This window comes from Scomber scombrus, chromosome 8 (genome assembly GCF_963691925.1).
Source record: "Scomber scombrus chromosome 8, fScoSco1.1, whole genome shotgun sequence".
NCBI lineage: Eukaryota > Metazoa > Chordata > Actinopteri > Scombriformes > Scombridae > Scomber > Scomber scombrus.
In genome coordinates this window covers 32250233-32270014 of record NC_084977.1, presented here as the reverse complement: position 1 = coordinate 32270014, position 19782 = coordinate 32250233, and the positions used below count along the sequence as shown (strand labels likewise).

The window sequence follows — 19782 nt, the reverse complement described above, 5'->3', positions numbered from 1 at the left end:
ACAAACAAACGCAAATCACTAAAAAACACCAGATAGTGAACATAAGAAAACGGAAGAAAGATTTAGAAAAAAAATCGCAAACTCTCACCACCAACCTCTCAACATGCAGTACAGAGAGAGAGAGCGAGAGAGAGAGGGTGGGGGGGAGAGAAAGGGAGAGCGAGAGAAATAGAGAGAGAGAGAGAGAGGGAGAGAGAGGTTAAATAAAGACAGTAATTCATCGCACAGCGGTCTGATCTGTGGCTCGTGTTGTCTGCAGTGTGGTGAAATGTTCACCATGGCGGGAGGAGAGGCTTTAACATGCCGATGATACAGCCACAGTCTGTCGCAATAAAACACACTGATTATTCTAAACTAATCGCATCTTCAGATCATTTACCATCATGAATAAACGCGACAACGCGAAACGTTTTATCTGTAATATTAAACACAATGTGCCAGAGAGCGAGCATCTAATCTGACACCTGACGTCTCTCCTCCACACTGCCCCACCTTGGGATTTCCACCTGGACGCTTCAGGTCGACAATGGACAAATATCTTTTAGTTCATCAAAGGCTTCCGTTTTTATCGGGGCAACGATGGAAATAAGTCCTGGACTTTTTCGTTTTATCCCTGACAAGTGCAGACATATGTATGTGCTTTTTTAACCTCTATGTATTGCTTGTGTCAATCTATCTATCTATCTATCTATCTATCTATCTATCTATCTATCTATCTATCTATCTATCTATCTATCTATCTATCTATCTATCTATCTATCTATCTATCTATCTATCTATCGAAACAATTAGACATTTTACTCACCTTGGGGCGCAGCTTTGACTGAGTTGGTGGGATAGTTGTACCGTGCAGCTACTGCCAGCCACGAGCAGCGGTGTGCGCGCAGAGGGGCTGGATGGTGCTTAGGGACCGCCCAAGCATAGTCCTTTCCGGGGAACGGGCACCCCCTAACGACCAATGAGGGAATAACAGGGCTTCCCCAGAAAAATGAGGTAACGAGCGGCATGGAGGAAACACAGATGAACTGCTGCTATGACATTCTGCCAACCGTCGACTCAGCATTGTCTGTATTTGAAGTAGCATTTCGTTTCACACAGAAAACCACAAAATGTCCAAATAGGAGCAGCAAGGTAGAGAAATAAAGATAAATATGTCCTAGTTTCAACGTTTTCCAACCGGAGTTCGTCAATAATCCGCTCAAAAAACGTCCAGAAAAAACAGCAACAGCGTCTTTACTCTGTGTAAACATCTCAGCAGAACAAAAAGCACTTTCCCTCCACTACCTGATCCGATCTAGATCAATTACAGGAGCTGTTTGCCTGCAAAGTTTACCCAGATTTCCTAAAAAGTTCCGCTCGGGTTGTTCTGAGCTCCGGAGCAGCCAGTGGGCGTTTCCCTTAGTCAGTGATTACATAACAGGAATGTGAGTTATTTCACACCACGGATAAATGTGAAAAATGTGCTTATCATAGAGAGAACTTTATGATGTCAAACATAGATTTCTCAGTATGTGATTATCCACCTGTAACACAGAACATAGCACACATCTGCACACCTCATTCAAAAACTGTTCAGTCGCTTTGTTTGGAGGAAATGAGATCAGTCATGCCCACTGGAGAGAAGAACAATAATGACAATACACTTTTTCTTTACTTTTTTTCCCTCTCAAATAAAGTTGACTATTTATGGTTACTCTCTGTTGTCTGTACGCTGTTCTCTTTTCCTGTCTCTACTCTGTAGGTAATATATGTAGTTTTAATTGATGATTGTATGAATGAAACACTTGCTGTGTCTCATCAGGCTTCACGTGTCATCAGTGCTGGAGTCACATCCCTGCAGAAAGCAAGAGTTTAACACAGGGGCAACCAACCAACCCCACAATGGGGACGGTTGTCAGAAGTGCACAAAACATATTTGACGGCCTTTATCTTTTGAACAAAATCAGCTGAAGGACACTGAACTGAACGGACACTTTAGACTTTCATTACAAATTAAAAGGGAATCTATTCAGTATACGGTTTATGAGGAATTCAAAGTAAAGTAAAAAAGTTTGACTACCAACTCCGTTCTCCCTTATTGTAGTTCATCTGGCAGAGCTGTGAGATGAACAAAGGAGGATTTGTAGTGTTTATTTATGAAGTAAAGGATATCAGAGACTCAACAAGCACCATTTACTGTAGCACAGAGGTTTTTTAAAGTGGCAGGCGGGCTTCCCCAGAGAGGCTTTAAACAGTTTCAGGGGAGGCTCAGTGAATGGAAGTGGAAAGATATTAAATGAGTTATTACATTAGTCACAAGGAGATTATGTTGAATGACCTAAATGTTTGAAATTTGTTAAACACAGAGTTAAGAGATACAGTTTGGGGGAATTTTACAGTTTTTCCCACTTTCAGAGTCAGAAACTAATAAATGTCTCCAGCCAGACATTTTTCATGTATTATGTGTAATCTGAATCATGTTAAACAGTAATATCAGGCTGTATTGGTTAAATTGTTAAGTGTCTATGGGATCAAATAACATAAAAATGATGCAACAGGTATCCAAATTTAAGCAAGTCAACTCTGGAAGCTTTGTCTGAAGGGAGGCCAACAGCTTCAAGGCGTAGTAGTAGTAGTGACATTATATCGTACACTCAGTAGTAGTTGGGATTTTTCCAACTCTGTCTGCTGTGTCTCATTAGGCTGCACGTGTCCTTAGTGCTGGGGTCACTTCCCTGCAGAAAGCAAGAGTTTCAGGACATTTAATAGTATCTGTTTGACAACACTGCCACCTAGTGGTAGATATTTGTATTATAAAATATATTATTATATATATTCATATTTTTATCTTTAGGGTAATTTACCTTTACAATGATATCATTTTATCTCATTCTCATCCATCAGTAGCCTACGTCAAATATGCAGACGTCAGCGTTCACTATGTAGAAATAAGTAAGAAACACCTGATTATTGCTCCAGTGTTTATTATTTAAATATCAATCTGTAGCAGCAGACAATTTGAATAAATATTCTGATTCATAATTAGTCTCTACACCAATTCACATTCACACATTCCCCATCAGTCTTTAATAAATGTTTAATTAAAAGACATTCACAAGCACTATTTTATGGTCCAGGAGAACATTTTATAGAATATGATCAATATAACTATATATATATAATATAACAATAATGTTTGAATACTAATTTTGATTTGATGTTTTTCATAAACACAGGTCCATTTGTGTATACTGTGGGTCACATTGGGAAAAGTCCAGCCATAAGAAATGTGTATCAGGTGTTTTTACAGCTCTCAAATGTAAAAAATATGTCAAATTTGACCATGAACAGTATGTAAGGGTTTAATTAAATTAAATGAATGTCAATTTAGTTTCTGGAAGTCCATCGTCCTCAGGTCAGGTTTCCATCCAAATAAATCACACAGGATAACAGTAACACAAGTTTTGCCGCTGTTACTTTTTATTCCTTCATGAATTTAAATATTTGTTGTTTTAAACATTTTTTTAAATATAAACCTAGAAAAACATTCACTGCTGTGTAGAGGTAGAACGGTTGGACTTCTATACGGCAGCTCACGCTTCAAGGTTTTTCACCAATATCAGGTCAGGTGTGTTCGGACATCATCTTCTCCTCTCTGGACAGCAGCTTCAGCTTTAGGTTTAGATAAAATGTTCCACTTCAAAACCCTCCACATACATCTCCATACGCTCCAAACATCCTAACACTCCTGCTGAGCCTTACTTTCCTCTCCTCCCCAAGATAAATCCCGACAGTCACTCTGCAAATCTGCGGCCTCTCCTGCTCCTTGTGATCTCCTCGTCCCTGGTTAAATACACACAGTCATTCATCCCGGTCTGATCTGTGGCTCATGTTTCCGCGGGCACATTTTTTAAGTAAAATGCATCATTATGGTGGACCCAAAATTAAGAGGTTATATCTATAAAAAATAAAATAAAAATAGTGCTCTAAACAACTTTGTGCTTTAGTAATTTAACTACTGGTTGTAAAGGTACGAATGGTGATGACACAGCTTCAAAGCATGGGAAAGAAATTCTAGGCCTACTCCTAAATGTTCCAAACAAACTATTAAAAAAGAAAAGACTAATGCTCGTATTTCAGCTCTGAAACAAAGGGAGCTGAAGTGATTATTTAAGTTCATTAGGGCAGAGTAGCAGCTCTGGTGCAGGGTGAGATGCTTTGCTGTACATTTTGCAGACTGTACAGACATGTTCAGCTCACTATGAAACGGTGGTGGCATAAATTAGACTATGATGGGCCGCCACGTCACAGTCTAGATAATTAATGGGAAACACTGGTGTGTTGAAATGTCAGGAGTTTACTCTGCTTGCGTTTCCTCTGATGACAAACATGATCACACTAAACTCATGCCACAGCGATGGGCATTTTTAATCACGATAGTCTGCCATCGGCCTAACATGACACACTCTGTTACTGATGATCATGATCAAAGTCAAACTCAGTAGAAAGATATGGCAAAAGGTTCACCATGGCGGGAGGAGAGGCTGACAGAGGCTTTAACATGCCGATGATGAAGGTATTCATTTATTCTCAGAATAATGTCACATGGATCCTGGTCTACATACTGCATGCTTTTCATTTGGTGGCGTTTTGCAATGCAAATAATTGAATTTCAAAGTGCGCAGTTAGAGGAGGGTGGAGCAGGTAGGAACAGGTAAGAACAGGTATGGGAGCATGTCAAAGTATTCAGTCAGGATCCATTTTACAGTCCGCAGAGCAGAAGCAGGAAAACAACACGTCTGAAGTCGGTGAGTGTTAATATCAGCGCTGTATATAATGATTACTGTCATTAATGATCAGTCTGCTGATTATTTTTCACAATAATTGTTTAATTGATTAAACGGAGTCAGAAGAATATAAAATCAGTGTTTAACGTCTTCAAAAGTTGTTAACTGTTTTTCATTTCCTGGTTTCTGCGTCCTCACAGCGATGTAATGGTCTAAATAAAGAGAAGTAGTAAAAGTGGTTTGACCTGTTACACCACACACAATGGAGGTAGTTTTAATAAAGAGATCAAATCTAAACATAAAAACTCAAATATAAGCTTATAGTAGCCTATTTATTGATAAATAACACTAATTGGTTGTGTCGTAACGACATAAACACGTAATAAACACAGGGTCTGTTATTCCATGTTTCTAAGTATAAATATTCATGTAATTTTCACTTTTACAATACTAGTCTACAGATAAAAGGCGCTAAAAAGTAGGTTTTTTGAACATTTTGCACTCCCTTGCTGTTTTTATTTTATTTACATTTTAATGAATTCGATTTCATGCAAGCACTACATTACAATATTTGTTATTATTTAGTTATTTCTTTAGCATATTTAGATTTGCATAGTTAGTATTTTAGTTTATGTTTTGGTAATTGGTTAACACTGTGGGCACATTGAGGACCAGCATGCACCTGGGTGGTTTATAGGCAGCAGCAGCCATGGTTTTTCTTTGTTCTTTTGTTTGTTTTGTTTTGTTGCAATAAATCCAAACAAAAACGCAAGATTGGAATGGATATTCATCTTCTTTTGGCTTCGTTAAACCACATCTCCATGGTGCATCAGTGGCCTTTTGATTAAGTTTGGTTTAAAGTTTAATTTTTAATTTTTCTGGACAAATTGCCACTACAACCATAATAGGATATATAATAATTAAAAATTAGAAACTGCAACAACTATATCAAATATCACATGTTTATTTAACTGTAACTGTTTGCAGTATAACATGCACCGAAACTTTTTCTTTTTTTATCTATTTTAATTACTAATACTTCTATTTCAAAGAGCCCAAATTCAGTGAGGGACACGTTGCAGTAATGAGAATTTTACCCTAAATGTGAAAAAACAACAAAATATGTATTCATGATGATCAGTTAAAAACATGTGCAAAGTAAACCATGAGAAGTTGTTTCTAATTATATCTTTCTTATTTTTATGGCATTTACTTTATTCATCAAAATGCTTCATGCCACCTCATAAGTCTGATTTCGCGAGAATCACCCACTAAGAAACTAATTTGAGAAGCAGGACTGGCTTTATTATACTGTGTGTGTGTGTGTGTCTCCAGTGTTACTGGTTTACCTCTCAGACTCCAGAAGATGAAGAAAGAGGAGGAAGAGGAGGAAGAGGAGGACGGAGCAGAGTCTCTAATATCCAGCTGTGTGTCTATGAAGAGTGACTGGTCTAATGATCATCCTCCAGACTTCAGTAATGACCCTGGACCCTCAGACACAAAGTAAGAGACTGTTTCTACTGTAAACTGACCTGAAGATGATTCAGTGTTGAAATGTCATTTAAAAACAAACTTTCTAAAAAAATCTTAGTCAAAAGAAAGTAATCAATCACACTACTAGTTACTTACATATATTCTTTGTGTTGAAGGCAAACTATGTTCTTTGAGTAGACATTATGTTTCCTCAGGCCCATTACACTTTCATTCTTTTGATTTGAAATAAATCAAAAAGTGAAGTTAATAAAGTAACTCCCTTTGCATTCGTTTGATTCCCAATCAAGATAAACTGGTAAGACTTGCTTTACATTGTTAATATGAACTTAAAACTGTTGTGAAATGTAAAATAATAGAATTTTAAACATGCAATGACAAAATGTGATTAACTTTTGAAGTTCAGCAACTAATTGCAATTTTAAAAAAATGTATCGATTGATAGCCCTAATCGTATCACAGCATTGTACACAACACTGACTGACAACATACAGTCTACTAAATCATCTCCATCAGTTATTAGTCTGAAGATCTTCTGCAGCAGGTTCAGCCATCTACATATAAAGTGGCAGCTGTGTCTACGTGTGTTTATATCTGCTCTTTACAACAAGTAATGATGGATGTAAAACATTTGTTGTTTCCAGACATCATCACCACAGACAGAGAGCAGAGTCTCCAGTATCCAGCTGTGTGTCTATGAGGAGTGACCGGTCTAATGATCATCCTCCAGAATTCAGTAATGAACCTGGACCCTCAGACACAAAGTAAGAGACTGTTTCTACTGTAAACTGACCTGAAGATGATTCAGTGTTGAAATGTCATTTAAAAACAAACTTTCTAAAAAAATCTTTAGACCAGTCACTGACTGACAACCAGTGTTAGGGGGTCGTTAATCAAAAGAAAGTAATCAATCACACTACTAGTTACTTACATATATTCTTTTTGTTAAAGGCAAACTATGTTCTTGGAGTAGACATTATGTTTCCTCAGGCTCATTGCACTTATTTGGATTTGAAATAAATCAAAAAGTGAAGTTAATAAAGTAACTTTCTTTGCATTCATTTAATTCCCAATCAAGATACACTGGTAAGAATTGCTTTACATTGTTAATATGTCATTTTGTTAACAAGTCAAACTGTGGCTGTCCTTATTTACTAAATATAAAATGGAGTGTTTGGTTTCATATAATACAGACTGTGTCTTAATGTGTTCCTGTTCAAAGACACTAAATATGGGAGGAGGTCATGTAAATGAATAGAAACAGCCTGCTGCAGCTGATTTATCACTGCAGACTGACCACTGCAGCAGAGGAAACTGAATCTGATATTTAACTTTTGGGAAAAGTCAAATGTGTCAAACTGTTGTATCACACTCACACAGAGGGAGAGAGACTATAGCAGAAACAGAGAGAGAGAAATATTATATATAAAGATATTTAGCAGAGCTCTGTTCAGCAGCAAAACACAAAAGAGCAGCAGTCTGTTATTTTTCACTAGTGGACTTTTCTGTTTTCCTCCTGCTTATATTTCCTGACTTTTAATGGCTCAGAGTAGCTTAAAGGAGCCCTGTGGAGTTTTATTAACAGAACAACTCCTTCTTCTTCTTCTTCTTCTTCTTCTTCTTCTTCTTCTTCTTCTTCTTCTTCTTCTTCTTCTTCTTCTTCTTCTTCTTCTTCTTCTTCTTCTTCTTCTTCTTCTTCTTCTTCTTCTTCCTCCTCATTTTCCTCCAGATACTGACAGTCTGGACTGTTTATGTGGGGAAAGATCTGCATGCAGCTTGTGAGCTGTTGGTTGGCCTCCACTAATGTCATGTGTCATAAAGAATGTGTTCATGTCCACAGAGAGAGGAAGAGGAGGGCTGTTTGTGTGGAGGAGCAGCTGTCCTGCTGTTCTTTGTGTCAGGACGTCCTGAAGGATCCAGTCTCTACCAGCTGTGGACACTGGTTCTGCTTAAAGTGCATAACTTCATACTGGGACCAGTCTGCTTCATCAGGAGACTCCTCCTGTCCCCAGTGTGCAGAAGGATGCAGAACCAGACCTGGACTGCAGACAGACAGTCAGGCCAGCACTGTACAAAGTAAGACTGAAGATCTGTCTGCTGATGTCATCATCTCTGAAAACAGGACAGGAATCTACCTCCTCTATCCTGCTGAACATTAACAGTCAAACTGATTTCTGTTTAATTCTACCTTTGTTCTTCTCTTTCAGCAGAAAGTGGTCTGCAGGAGGTTTTAGATGAACATCAGATCAGTCTGAGCAGCACATGTGAATGTGTGACTCAAGGAACTGATGAAGCAGGAAGTAAAATCCTTCTCATCAGCATCTTCACTGAGGTCTACATCACAGAGGGACAGAGTGAAGAGGTTAATACCCAACATGAGGTGAGGCAGCTTGAAACAGCTTCCAAGATGAAGACCCTTCATGACGCTCCAATCAAGTGTCAGGACATCTTTAAAGTCTTACCTGACCAACAGAAACACATCAAAGTGGTTCTGATGAACGGCGTCGCTGGCGTTGGAAAAACCTTCTCAGTGCTGAAGTTCACTCTGGACTGGGCACAGCGCTCCAAAAACCAACATATCAGTCTGCTGATTCTGTTCTCGTTCAGGGCTCTGAACCTGATCAAAGATGAACAGTACAGTCTGCTCATGCTGATCCATGTTTTCTATCCAACATTACAGAAGCTCACAGCAGAGAAGCTCGCTGTCTGTAAAGTTTTGTTCATCTTTGACGGCCTGGATGAAAGCAGACTTTCACTGGATTTCAACAACAGTGAGGTCGTGACTGATGTCACACAGAAGTCATCAGTCAACGTGCTGTTGACAAACCTCATCAAGGGGAATCTGCTTCCATCGGCTCTCATCTGGATAACTACTAGACCTGCAGCAGCCAATCAGATCCCTCCTTCATATGTGGACAGGCTAACAGAAGTACGAGGCTTCACTGACGCCCAGAAGGAGGAGTACTTCAGGAGGAGATTCAGTGATGAAGAGCAGTCCAGCACAATCATCTCACACATCAAGATATCCAGGAGCCTCCACATCATGTGTCTCATCCCAGTCTTCTGCTGGATCACTGCTACAGTTCTGGACCACATGTTGACTACAGACCAGAGAGGAGAGCTGCCCAAGACCCTGACTGACCTGTACTTACACTTCCTGCTGGTTCAGATAAAGACGAAGAAGAACAAGTATGATGAAAGACATGAGACGAGTCCACAGGAGCTGACGGAGGCTGACAGAGATCTTCTTCTGAAGCTGGGGAGGCTGGCGTTTGAACAACTGGAGAAAGGAAACATCATGTTCTACCAAGAAGACCTGGAGCAGTGTGGTCTTGATGTCACAGAGGCCTCTGTGTTATCAGGATTTTGTACACAGATCTTCAAAAGAGAGAGTGTGATCTTCCAGAAAACAGTCTACAGCTTTGTTCATCTGAGCGTTCAGGAGTTTCTGGCTGCAGTCTACATGTACCACTGTTACACCAGCAGCAACACAGAGGTAGTGAAGGACTTCCTGAGGGGAAAAAGCAATTTCGCATATTACTACAGTTATACATCTCTGGATGACTTCCTGAAGAAAGCCATGGAGAAATCTCTTAGAAGTAAAAATGGCCACCTGGATCTGTTTGTCCGCTTCCTTCATGGCCTCTCCCTGGAGTCCAACCAGAGTCTCTTAGGAGGCCTGCTGGGTCAGACAGACAACAGTCCAGAAACCATCGAGAGAGTCATCAACAACCTGAAGGAGATGGACAGTCATTTTATCTTTCTTGACAAAAGCATCAACATCTTCCACTGTCTGATGGAGATGAACGACCGCTCAGTACATCAGGAGATCAAAGAGTTCCTGAAGTCAGAGAACAGATCAGGGAAGAGACTCTCTGTGTTCGACTGCTCAGCTCTGGCCTACATGCTGCAGATGTCAGAGGAGGTTCTGGATGAGTTTGACCTGAGGGAGTACAACACATCAGAGGAGGGACGACGGAGACTGATCCCAGCTGTGAGGAACTGCAGAAAGGCTCGGTAAGTCCAGATGTGATTAACTTTATAAATCAGACTAGTATTTAGTTCTTCAAATATAAATCATATACATTCTTATTATTGTTATAATAGTGCTCTACTTGTTTATAGTTGAAATAACATTTATAATATGTCATATTTAGTCACAGATGTTCTTGAGCTGTTTAAATGTTGAACATAAATAATGTTTATTCAGTTGGTTGTTTCTGTTAAATTAAAGAACACAGTTATTCTATGTCTAGTAATATTGGATTTTTTAAATCCAGTTTTTCTTCTATTTTTCTTCCTTTGGGTGTTGAAGGCATCGTTCAAAGCTGGTGAAACAGATGAAGTACTTCATAGGTTGAGGTTTTATTACAGCAGAATTTAACATATATCAGTATTTTACAGTTGTCAGTTAATGCAGTAAAGTTATTATTATATTATATATAATCAGACATGTAATACCTGATTTTACACAGCGGACTGTTTCTGAATTACACTGTATTTATTCTATTTGCAACAACCTCTAAACAGTTTTCATACCTTAACAGCACTTTGTAAACTTATTTAGTTGTGTAGCTTTTGTGTAATGATAATAATAATAATGATTATTAATATAATAATAATAATAATTATGATTATTATTATTTAAATGTTATTTGAATTGAATATGTAACTGATTCATTAATGTCAGTTATACAACAATTTGTAAAGCTTGCTAACATTGACCAACATTAGCCTCAATAAACTACTATTCATTATAGTCTGTCCACTAAAGGAATTAAATACCTCAGAAAAAGAAAATTAAAATATATATATATTTTAAAAAAAAAGATGATCTGAACCACTGATGTGAAGATCAAATATTAATCAAAATAGTGAATGTCAAACTGTTTCATCATCAAATGCATAAAGTAAATATAAAGTGTCCTCTTTCATGATAACATATGTTGTAATATATGTGTCATTACAGACTTTCTGAATGTGGACTCTCAGAGACTCACTGTGAAGTTTTGGCCTCAGCTCTGAAGTCCAACCCTCATCTGATATATCTGGATCTGAGTCACAACAAACTGTCTGTTTCATCAGTGAAGCATCTGTATGCTGGACTGGAGAGTCCAAACTGTAGACTGGAGACTCTGATGTGAGTTCAATGACTGTAGCTTTGCTAGTTTATTTCTATATATTAAATTAAAATTCTTCACTGAAGTTTCAAATGTTTGGTTCATAATTTTGAGGATTAGCTGAACACAAATCTGTAGAATTTAAATGTTTTCAGGAATTTAAAATCCACAGTCTTGTTGTGTGTAAAAATGACTTCCAGAGTTTAAACTAATATGAGGCTTCAGCAGTCTGAGTTCCACATATCAAGTAAGTATGTTTGTGTTTCTTCAGTGTTTCCTTGCTGAGCTGCAGTGGAGGGATCCAAACTCAAAGAGGGAATTTAGTTCTAAATATTCTGAAACTTTGAGTCACACAAATCAAGTGTGAGTCTACCAGACTGTCAAAGCCTCATATTAGCTTCAGATGAACTTATTACACACACACACACACACACACACACACACACACACACACACACACACACACACACACACACACACACACACACACACACACACACACACACACACACACACACACACATATTTAATCACATTCATATTTAATGATGTACAGGTGTAATATTGTCAGGTCATTAGTTTCATTAGTGTTTGTGAACAGTCAGTAAATGTAGATGCTTATGGATGTGAACCTGACAGCAGCAGGTAGCAAAGAGAGATGATCTTTCTCAACTGGAACTGTTCACTGAGTTGAACTGAGTCAAAATATCCTGCAGTCACATTAGAAATAGTGGACAATAAAAGTGGTTTTCTAATCAAGATGTCCTCATGTTAACTTTGTGGAGACAGACATGGGATCAGATCACACAGACACACTGTGCACATTATGAAGCCTCAATGTAACTCCATGTTCTCTCCTTCATCTGCAAGATTAAAGCAAAACAAAGATTAAAAGTCTGCAGGTATGAGAGAGAGTGATGAGAATGATTGTTTCATTCAAGCACAGTGAGACAGCATCAGCTGAACTGGGAGTGTTCTGGTAGCTTACTGGTCTGTGCTTTGATTCTGGTGGTGGACCTTTGTTGCATGTCATTCTCTGTCTCTCTCTCCTCTTGTTTCCTGTTTATCTCTCAACTGTCCATTAAAGCAATAAAATGCCTCAGAAGACAAAGATTAAAATGAATATATAATTGATGATCTGAACCACTGATGTGAAGATCAAATGTTGATAAAAATAGTGAATGTCAAACTGTTTCATCATCAAATGCATGAAGTAAATATAAAGTGTCCTCTTTCATGATAACATATGTTGTAATATATGTGTCATTACAGATTCATTAACTGTGGACTCTCAGAGACTCACTGTGAAGTTTTGGCCTCAGCTCTGAAGTCCAACCCTCATCTGACAGATCTGGACCTGAGTAAGAACAAGCTGTCTGATTCATCAGTGAAGCGTCTGTCTGCTGGACTGGAGAGTCCAAACTGTAGACTGGAGACTCTGGGGTCAGTTCACTGACTGTAGCTTTGCTAGTTTTCCTATATATTAAATTCAAATTCTTCACTGAAGTTTCAAATGTTTGGTTCATAATTTTCAGGATTAGCTGAACACAAATCTGTAGAATTTAAATGTTTTCAGGAATTTAAAATCCACAGTCTTGTTGTGTGTAAAAATGACTTCCAGAGTTTAAACTAATATGAGGCTTCAGCAGTCTGAGTTCCACATATCAAGTAAGTATGTTTGTGTTTCTTCAGTGTTTCCTTGCTGAGCTGCAGTGGAGGGATCCAAACTCAAAGAGGGAATTTAGTTCTAAATATTCTGAAACTTTGATTCAGACACATCAAGTGTGAGTCTACCACACTGTCAAAGCCTCATATTAGCTTCAGATGAACTTATTACACACACACACACACACACACACACACACACACACACACACACACACACACACACACACACACACACACACACACACACACACACACACACACACACACACACACACACACTCACACACACACACACACACACACACACACACACACACACACACACACACAGTAACACAACACATTTAATCACATTCATATTCAATGATGTACAGGTGTAATATGGTCAGGTCATTATTTTCATTAGTGTTTGTGAACAGTCAGTAAATGTAGCTGCTTATGGATGTGAACCTGACAGCAGCAGGTAGCAAAGAGAGATGATCTTTCTCAACTGGAACTGTTCACTGAGTTGAACTGAGTCAAAATATCCTGCAGTCACATTAAAAATAGTGGACAGTAAAAGTGGTTTTCTAATGAAGATGTCCTCATGTTAACTTTGTGGAGACAGACATGGGATCAGATCACACAGACACACTGTGCACATTATGAAGCCTCAACGTAACTCCATGTTCTCTCCTTCATCTGCAAGATTAAAGCAAAACAAAGATGAAAAGTCTGCAGGTATGAGAGAGAGTGATGAGAATGATTGTTTCATTCAAGCACAGTGAGACAGCATCAGCTGAACTGGGAGTGTTCTGGTAGCTTAATGGTCTGTGCTTTGATTCTGGTGGTGGACCTTTGTTGCATGTCATTCTCTGTATCTCTCTCCTCTTGTTTCCTGTTTATCTCTCAACTGTCCATTAAAGGAATAAAATGCCTCAGAAACAAAGATTAAAATGAATATATAATTGATGATCTGAACCACTGATGTGAAGATCAAATGTTAATCAAAATATTGAATGTCAAACTGTTTCATCATCAAATGCATGAAGTAAATATAAAGTGTCCTCTTTCATGATAACATATGTTGTAATATATGTGTCATTACAGACTTTTTAACTGTGGACTCTCAGAGACTCACTGTGAAGTTTTGGCCTCAGCTCTGAAGTCCAACCCTCATCTGACAGATCTGGACCTGAGTAACAACAAGCTGTCTGTTTCATCAGTGAAGCGTCTGTCTGCTGGACTGGAGAGTCCAGACTGTAGACTGGAGACTCTGATGTGAGTTCACTGACTGTAGCTTTGCTAGTTTTTCCTATATATTAAATTCAAATTCCTCACTGAAGTTTCAAATGTTTGGTTCATAATTTTGAGGATTAGCTGAACACAAATCTGTAGAATTTAAATGTTTTCAGGAATTTAAAATCCACAGTCTTGTTCTGTGTAAAAATGACTTCCAGAGTTTAAACTAATATGAGGCTTCAGCAGTCTGAGTTCCACATATCAAGTAAGTATGTTTGTGTTTCTTCAGTGTTTCCTTGCTGAGCTGCAGTGGAGGGATCCAAACTCAAAGAGGGAATTTAGTTCTAAATATCCTGAAACTTTGAGTCAGACACATCAAGTGTGAGTCTACCAGACTGTCAAAGCCTCATATTAGCTTCATCTGAACTTATTACACACACACACACACACACACACACACACACACACACACACACACACACACACACACACACACACACACACACACACACACACACCACACACACACACACACACACACACACACACACACACACACACACACACACACACACACACACAGGTGTAATATCGTCAGGTCATTAGTTTCATTAGTGTTTGTGAACAGTCAGTAAATGTAGCTGCTTATGGATGTGAACCTGACAGCAGCAGGTAGCAAAGAGAGATGATCTTTCTCAACTGGAACTGTTCACTGAGCTGAACTGAGTCAAAATATCCTGCAGTCACATTAAACATAGTGGACAGTAAAAGTGGTTTTCTAATCAAGATGTCCTCATGTTAACTTTGTGGAGACAGACATGGGATCAGATCACACAGACACACTGTGCACATTATAGAAGCCTCAATGTAACTCCATGTTCTCTCCTTCATCTGCAAGATTAAAGCAAAACAAAGATTAAAAGTCTGCAGCTATGAGAGAGAGTGATGAGAATGATTGTTTCATTCAAGCACAGTGAGACAGCATCAGCTGAACTGGGAGTGTTCTGGTAGCTTACTGGTCTGTGCTTTGATTCTGGTGGTGGAGCTTTGTTGCAGGTCATTCTCTGTCTCTCTCTCCTCTTGTTTCCTGTTTATCTCTCAACTGTCCATTAAAGGATTAAAATGCCTCAGAAGACAAATATTTTAAAATATCTTAAAAAAAGATGATCTGAACCACTGATGTGAAGATCAAATGTTAATAAAAATATTGAATGTCAAACTGTTTCATCATTAAATGCATGAAGTAAATATAAAGTGTCCTCTTTCATGATAACATATGTTGTAATATATGTGTCATTACAGACTTTCTGGCTGTGGACTCTCAGAGACTCACTGTGAAGTTTTGGCCTCAGCTCTGAAGTCCAACCCTCATCTGACAGATCTGGACCTGAGTGGAAACAAGCTGTCTGTTTCATCAGTGAAGCTTCTGTCTGCTGGACTGGAGAGTCCAAACTGTAGACTGGAGACTCTGGGGTCAGTTCACTGACTGTAGCTTTACTAGTTTTATTTTTTTATATATTAAATTGAAATTCTTCACTGAAGTTTCAAATGTTTGGTTCATAATTTTGAGGATTAGCTGAACACAAATCTGTAGAATTTAAATGTTTTCAGGAATTTAAAACCCACAGTCTTGTTCTGTGTAAAAATGACTTCCAGAGTTTAAACTAATATGAGGCTTCAGCAGTCTGAGTTCCACATATCAAGTAAGTATGTTTGTGTTTCTTCAGTGTTACCTTGCTGAGCTGCAGTGGAGGGATCCAAACTCAAAGAGGGAATTTAGTTCTAAATATTCTGAAACTTTGAGTCAGACACATCAAGTGTGAGTCTACCAGACTGTCAAAGCCTCATATTAGCTTCAGATGAACTTATTACACACACACACACACACACACACACACACACACACACACACACACACACACACACACACACACACACACACACAGACACACACACACACACACACACACACACACATTCACACACCCACACACACACACACACACACACACACACACAAACACACATACACATACGCACACACTCACACACACACACACACACACACACACACACACACACACACACACACACACACACACACACACACACACACACACACACACACACATACAGGTGTAATATGGTCAGGTCATTAGTTTCATTAGTGTTTGTGAACAGTCAGTAAATGTAGCTGCTTATGGATGTGAACCTGACAGCAGCAGGTAGCAAAGAGAGATGATCTTTCTCAACTGGAACTGTTCACTGAGTTGAACTGAGTCTAAATATCCTGCAGTCACATTAAACATAGTGGACAGTAAAAGTGGTTTTCTAATCAAGATGTCCTCATGTTAACTTTGTGGAGACAGACATGGGATCAGATCACACAGACACACTGTGCACATTATGAAGCCTCAATGTAACTCAATTTTCTCTCCTTCATCTGCAAGATTAAAGCAAAACAAAGATTAAAAGTCTGCAGGTCTGAGAGAGAGTGATGAGAATGATTGTTTCATTCAAGCACAGTGAGACAGCATCAGCTGAACTGGGAGTGTTCTGGTAGCTTACTGGTCATCAAATGTTAATCAAAATATTGAATGTCAAACTGTTTCATCATCAAATGCATGAAGTAAATATAAAGTGTCCTCTTTCATGATAACATATGTTGTAATATATGTGTCATTACAGACTTTCTGGCTGTGGACTCTCAGAGACTCACTGTGAAGTTTTGGCCTCAACTCTGAAGTCCAACCCTCATCTGACACATCTGGACCTGAGAGGAAACAAACTGTCTGATTCATCAGTGAAGCATCTGTCTGCTGGACTGGAGAGTCCAGACTGTAGACTGAAGACTCTGAGGTCAGTTCACTGACTGTAGCTTTGCTAGTTTTATTTTTCTATATATTAAATTGAAATTCTTCACGGATGTTTCAAATGTTTGGTTCATAATTTTGAGGATTAGCTGAACACAAATCTGTAGAATTTAAATGTTTTCAGGAATTTAAAATCCACAGTCTTGTTGTGAGTAAAAATGACTTCCAGAGTTTAAACTAATATGAGGCTTCAGCAGTCTGAGTTCCACATATCAAGTAAGTATGTTTGTGTTTCTTCAGTGTTTCCTTGCTGAGCTGCAGTGGAGGGATCCAAACTCAAAGAGGGAATTTAGTTGTAAATATTCTGAAACTTTGAGTCACACAAATCAAGTGTGAGTCTACCAGACTGTCAAAGCCTCATATTAGCTTCAGATGAACTTATGAAGTAATTTCCTACAGTGTAGCTGTGTTAGGAAGAGACCACTTCACAGTCAGTATGGACAGGAGGAATGATTACTGCCACACACATGAATATGGTTTAAATGTTAAAATTTCTTTTTCACTGTTTGTATTTGACAGTTTTTAACCTGCATCCTGTTGGGTTCAGCTGTTTGGAGTTTATATTTTCTAAATTTCTACATTTAAATCTTCTTCAGCTCTAAACAGATTATGAAACATTTAATGATTTCAAACATGAATTTTGTCTTTTAAACTGACAACTTTATTCTTTTATTCTTCAGATTGTGGGGCTGCTGGTTGTCAAAGATCAGCTGTGATTATCTGGCCTCAGCTCTGAAGTCCAACCCCTCCCATCTGAGAGAGCTGGATCTGAGCTACAACAACCTGAAGGATTCCGATTTGAAGCAGCTGTCTGATCTTCAGCAGAGTCCAGACTGCAGACTGGAGACTCTGAGGTCAGTAGAGAGTTGGAGTCAGTCTGTGCTGGTTTCAGCAGTTTAGTATTAAACACAGTCAGTATCAAAGCAAAGATCCAGTATTTCCTGGTGAACCTCCAACCTTCTCAGTGCTGCTTTCCTCAGTGAAGCTGTGAGAGGACAATGGTGACCGGCTTCAGGATTGGACAGAGAGACACAGAGAGAGAGAGAACAGTCAGCCAATCAGAAGAGCCAGAAGCTTGTTGTGATCATGTGTTTGAGTTGATGTGAAGACGACTGTTGTTGTTGGGTTGATGTCTGCAGGAAATAACGCTGGATTACAGCTGACATCCTAACAAGATGTATAGAGACAGTGGTCCTCATCATCAAACTGTCACACCATCAAATCTGATCTCATCTGTTTGTTCTCTCATTTCAACACTAAACAATTGATCAGTTCATCTTTGTCAGAGCTCTAAGATCAGTCTGACTGCAGCCTGCAAATCACTGGCTCTGATTTCACACAAGCATCGTTACGTTTAGTAACCATGTGGTCTTTATACAGACCAGAACCTCTGCTGAAGTCCAGGAATCACAGCAGCTGTTTATCTGAGAGCTCTGACTGATTGTCATGTGATGATTTAACAGCAGCAAACATCTTCAAATCCCACAGAGACTCTGTAGCTTTAAACTTTGATAAGAGTTGACATGTATCAGCAGTAAATCCATCAGTAAACTGATGAGTGAATGTCTCTGTTTCTGCAGTAATGATGTGTTCATGACTCTCAGCACTTTATTTCCTCTGTGTACTTCAGTGAAATCTGCAGAGGAAACAGACTTGATAGTAAAAGTGTGTGCAGGTGTGTGAGCTTGAAGCTCAGTGTGTTCACTCCAACACGTTAACATGAGAGCTGAAAGGAAGCAAGCTACGCTGCACAGCTGTTCCACTTCTGGTCTGAACAGGACTGAAGTCCCTGCTGCTCTTTATACTGGATGTGCTGCATCACTGACTGACAGCTGATGAAGTGAGTCTCACTAAACACTCATTTATCACCTCTGTTCTTTCTTCTTCTCTCATCAGCTGGAGGCGTTGATCTCTGTCAGAGTGAGAGTGAACATCCAGGAGTGTTGAGAGAGGATCAGCTGGATCCTGATGATCCATCTGGACCAGAGTCTGGATCTGGATTTTGTCGTCTTCACTTAAGTCTCTTAACTGACTACAAACTGAACAGTTATCTCTGGATTTTGCTGAAGTTGACATTTGTTTATTAAGATGAAAAAACCAACAGATGTTATGAGCCTCATAAATATGGGAACCTATTGTTTGAGTTGTTTTTTTAATTTGAAATATTGGATTGATTACTTTTAAACACTCTTCATGTCAGTGTCTCTATATGTAGATATTAAAAATAGAGGTATGTAGCTTTTATATACAGGTAAACCAATCAGGTGTCTTTAACAATAAGTATGTAACTTAAACTCAGAGGTGATATCATGTGACTCAGCCCTATCCAATCAAATCCTTTACATCTTGTTTTCTACATTAGTGCAGCTATCACATCTTGTTTTCTACATTAGTGCAGCATCTTGCATGTATTGTACAACACTGCACACAGCGATAATGATGCAAACAGACTGTGGACACAACTTCATTAAAAACATGAAATGTATCTTCTCTACTGTCCAACTCATCTCCAGCTGAACCTCCTGTTGACTTATGTGTCATTACTTTGAAGTATATCTTTGCTATCAGCAGATTAAACACATGAATTAATGCTTAATGAACAGCTTGTTGTGGGTGAAGCAGCAGGTTTTCAGTCTTTAACAA

General features: G+C 38.8%; 1 protein-coding gene across 1 annotated transcript; it reads left to right on the top strand.

Moving 5' to 3' along the window:
- The first annotated feature begins 4717 nt into the window (after positions 1 to 4717).
- On the top strand, positions 4718 to 19502 carry LOC133985328 (NACHT, LRR and PYD domains-containing protein 12-like). Its single transcript, XM_062424939.1, has 11 exons — positions 4718 to 4787; positions 6102 to 6269; positions 6902 to 7021; positions 8098 to 8333; positions 8465 to 10274; positions 12650 to 12820; positions 14135 to 14305; positions 15569 to 15739; positions 16955 to 17125; positions 17820 to 17993; positions 19036 to 19502. Exons 2-11 carry the CDS (start codon positions 6133 to 6135, stop codon positions 19046 to 19048), a joined length of 3174 nt encoding a protein of 1057 aa, XP_062280923.1. The 5' UTR covers positions 4718 to 4787; positions 6102 to 6132; the 3' UTR covers positions 19049 to 19502.
- The last annotated feature ends 280 nt before the right edge of the window (positions 19503 to 19782 follow it).

Coding starts and splice junctions, on each gene's coding strand:
- LOC133985328 (XM_062424939.1), top strand. CDS start 6,133: ATGAAGAAAGAGGAGGAAGAGGAGGAAGAGGAGGACGGAGCAGAGTCT. Junction 7,022..8,097: donor CCTGGACCCTCAGACACAAA/GTAAGAGACTGT, acceptor TCATGTCCACAG/AGAGAGGAAGAGGAGGGCTG. Junction 12,821..14,134: donor TGTAGACTGGAGACTCTGGG/GTCAGTTCACTG, acceptor GTGTCATTACAG/ACTTTTTAACTGTGGACTCT.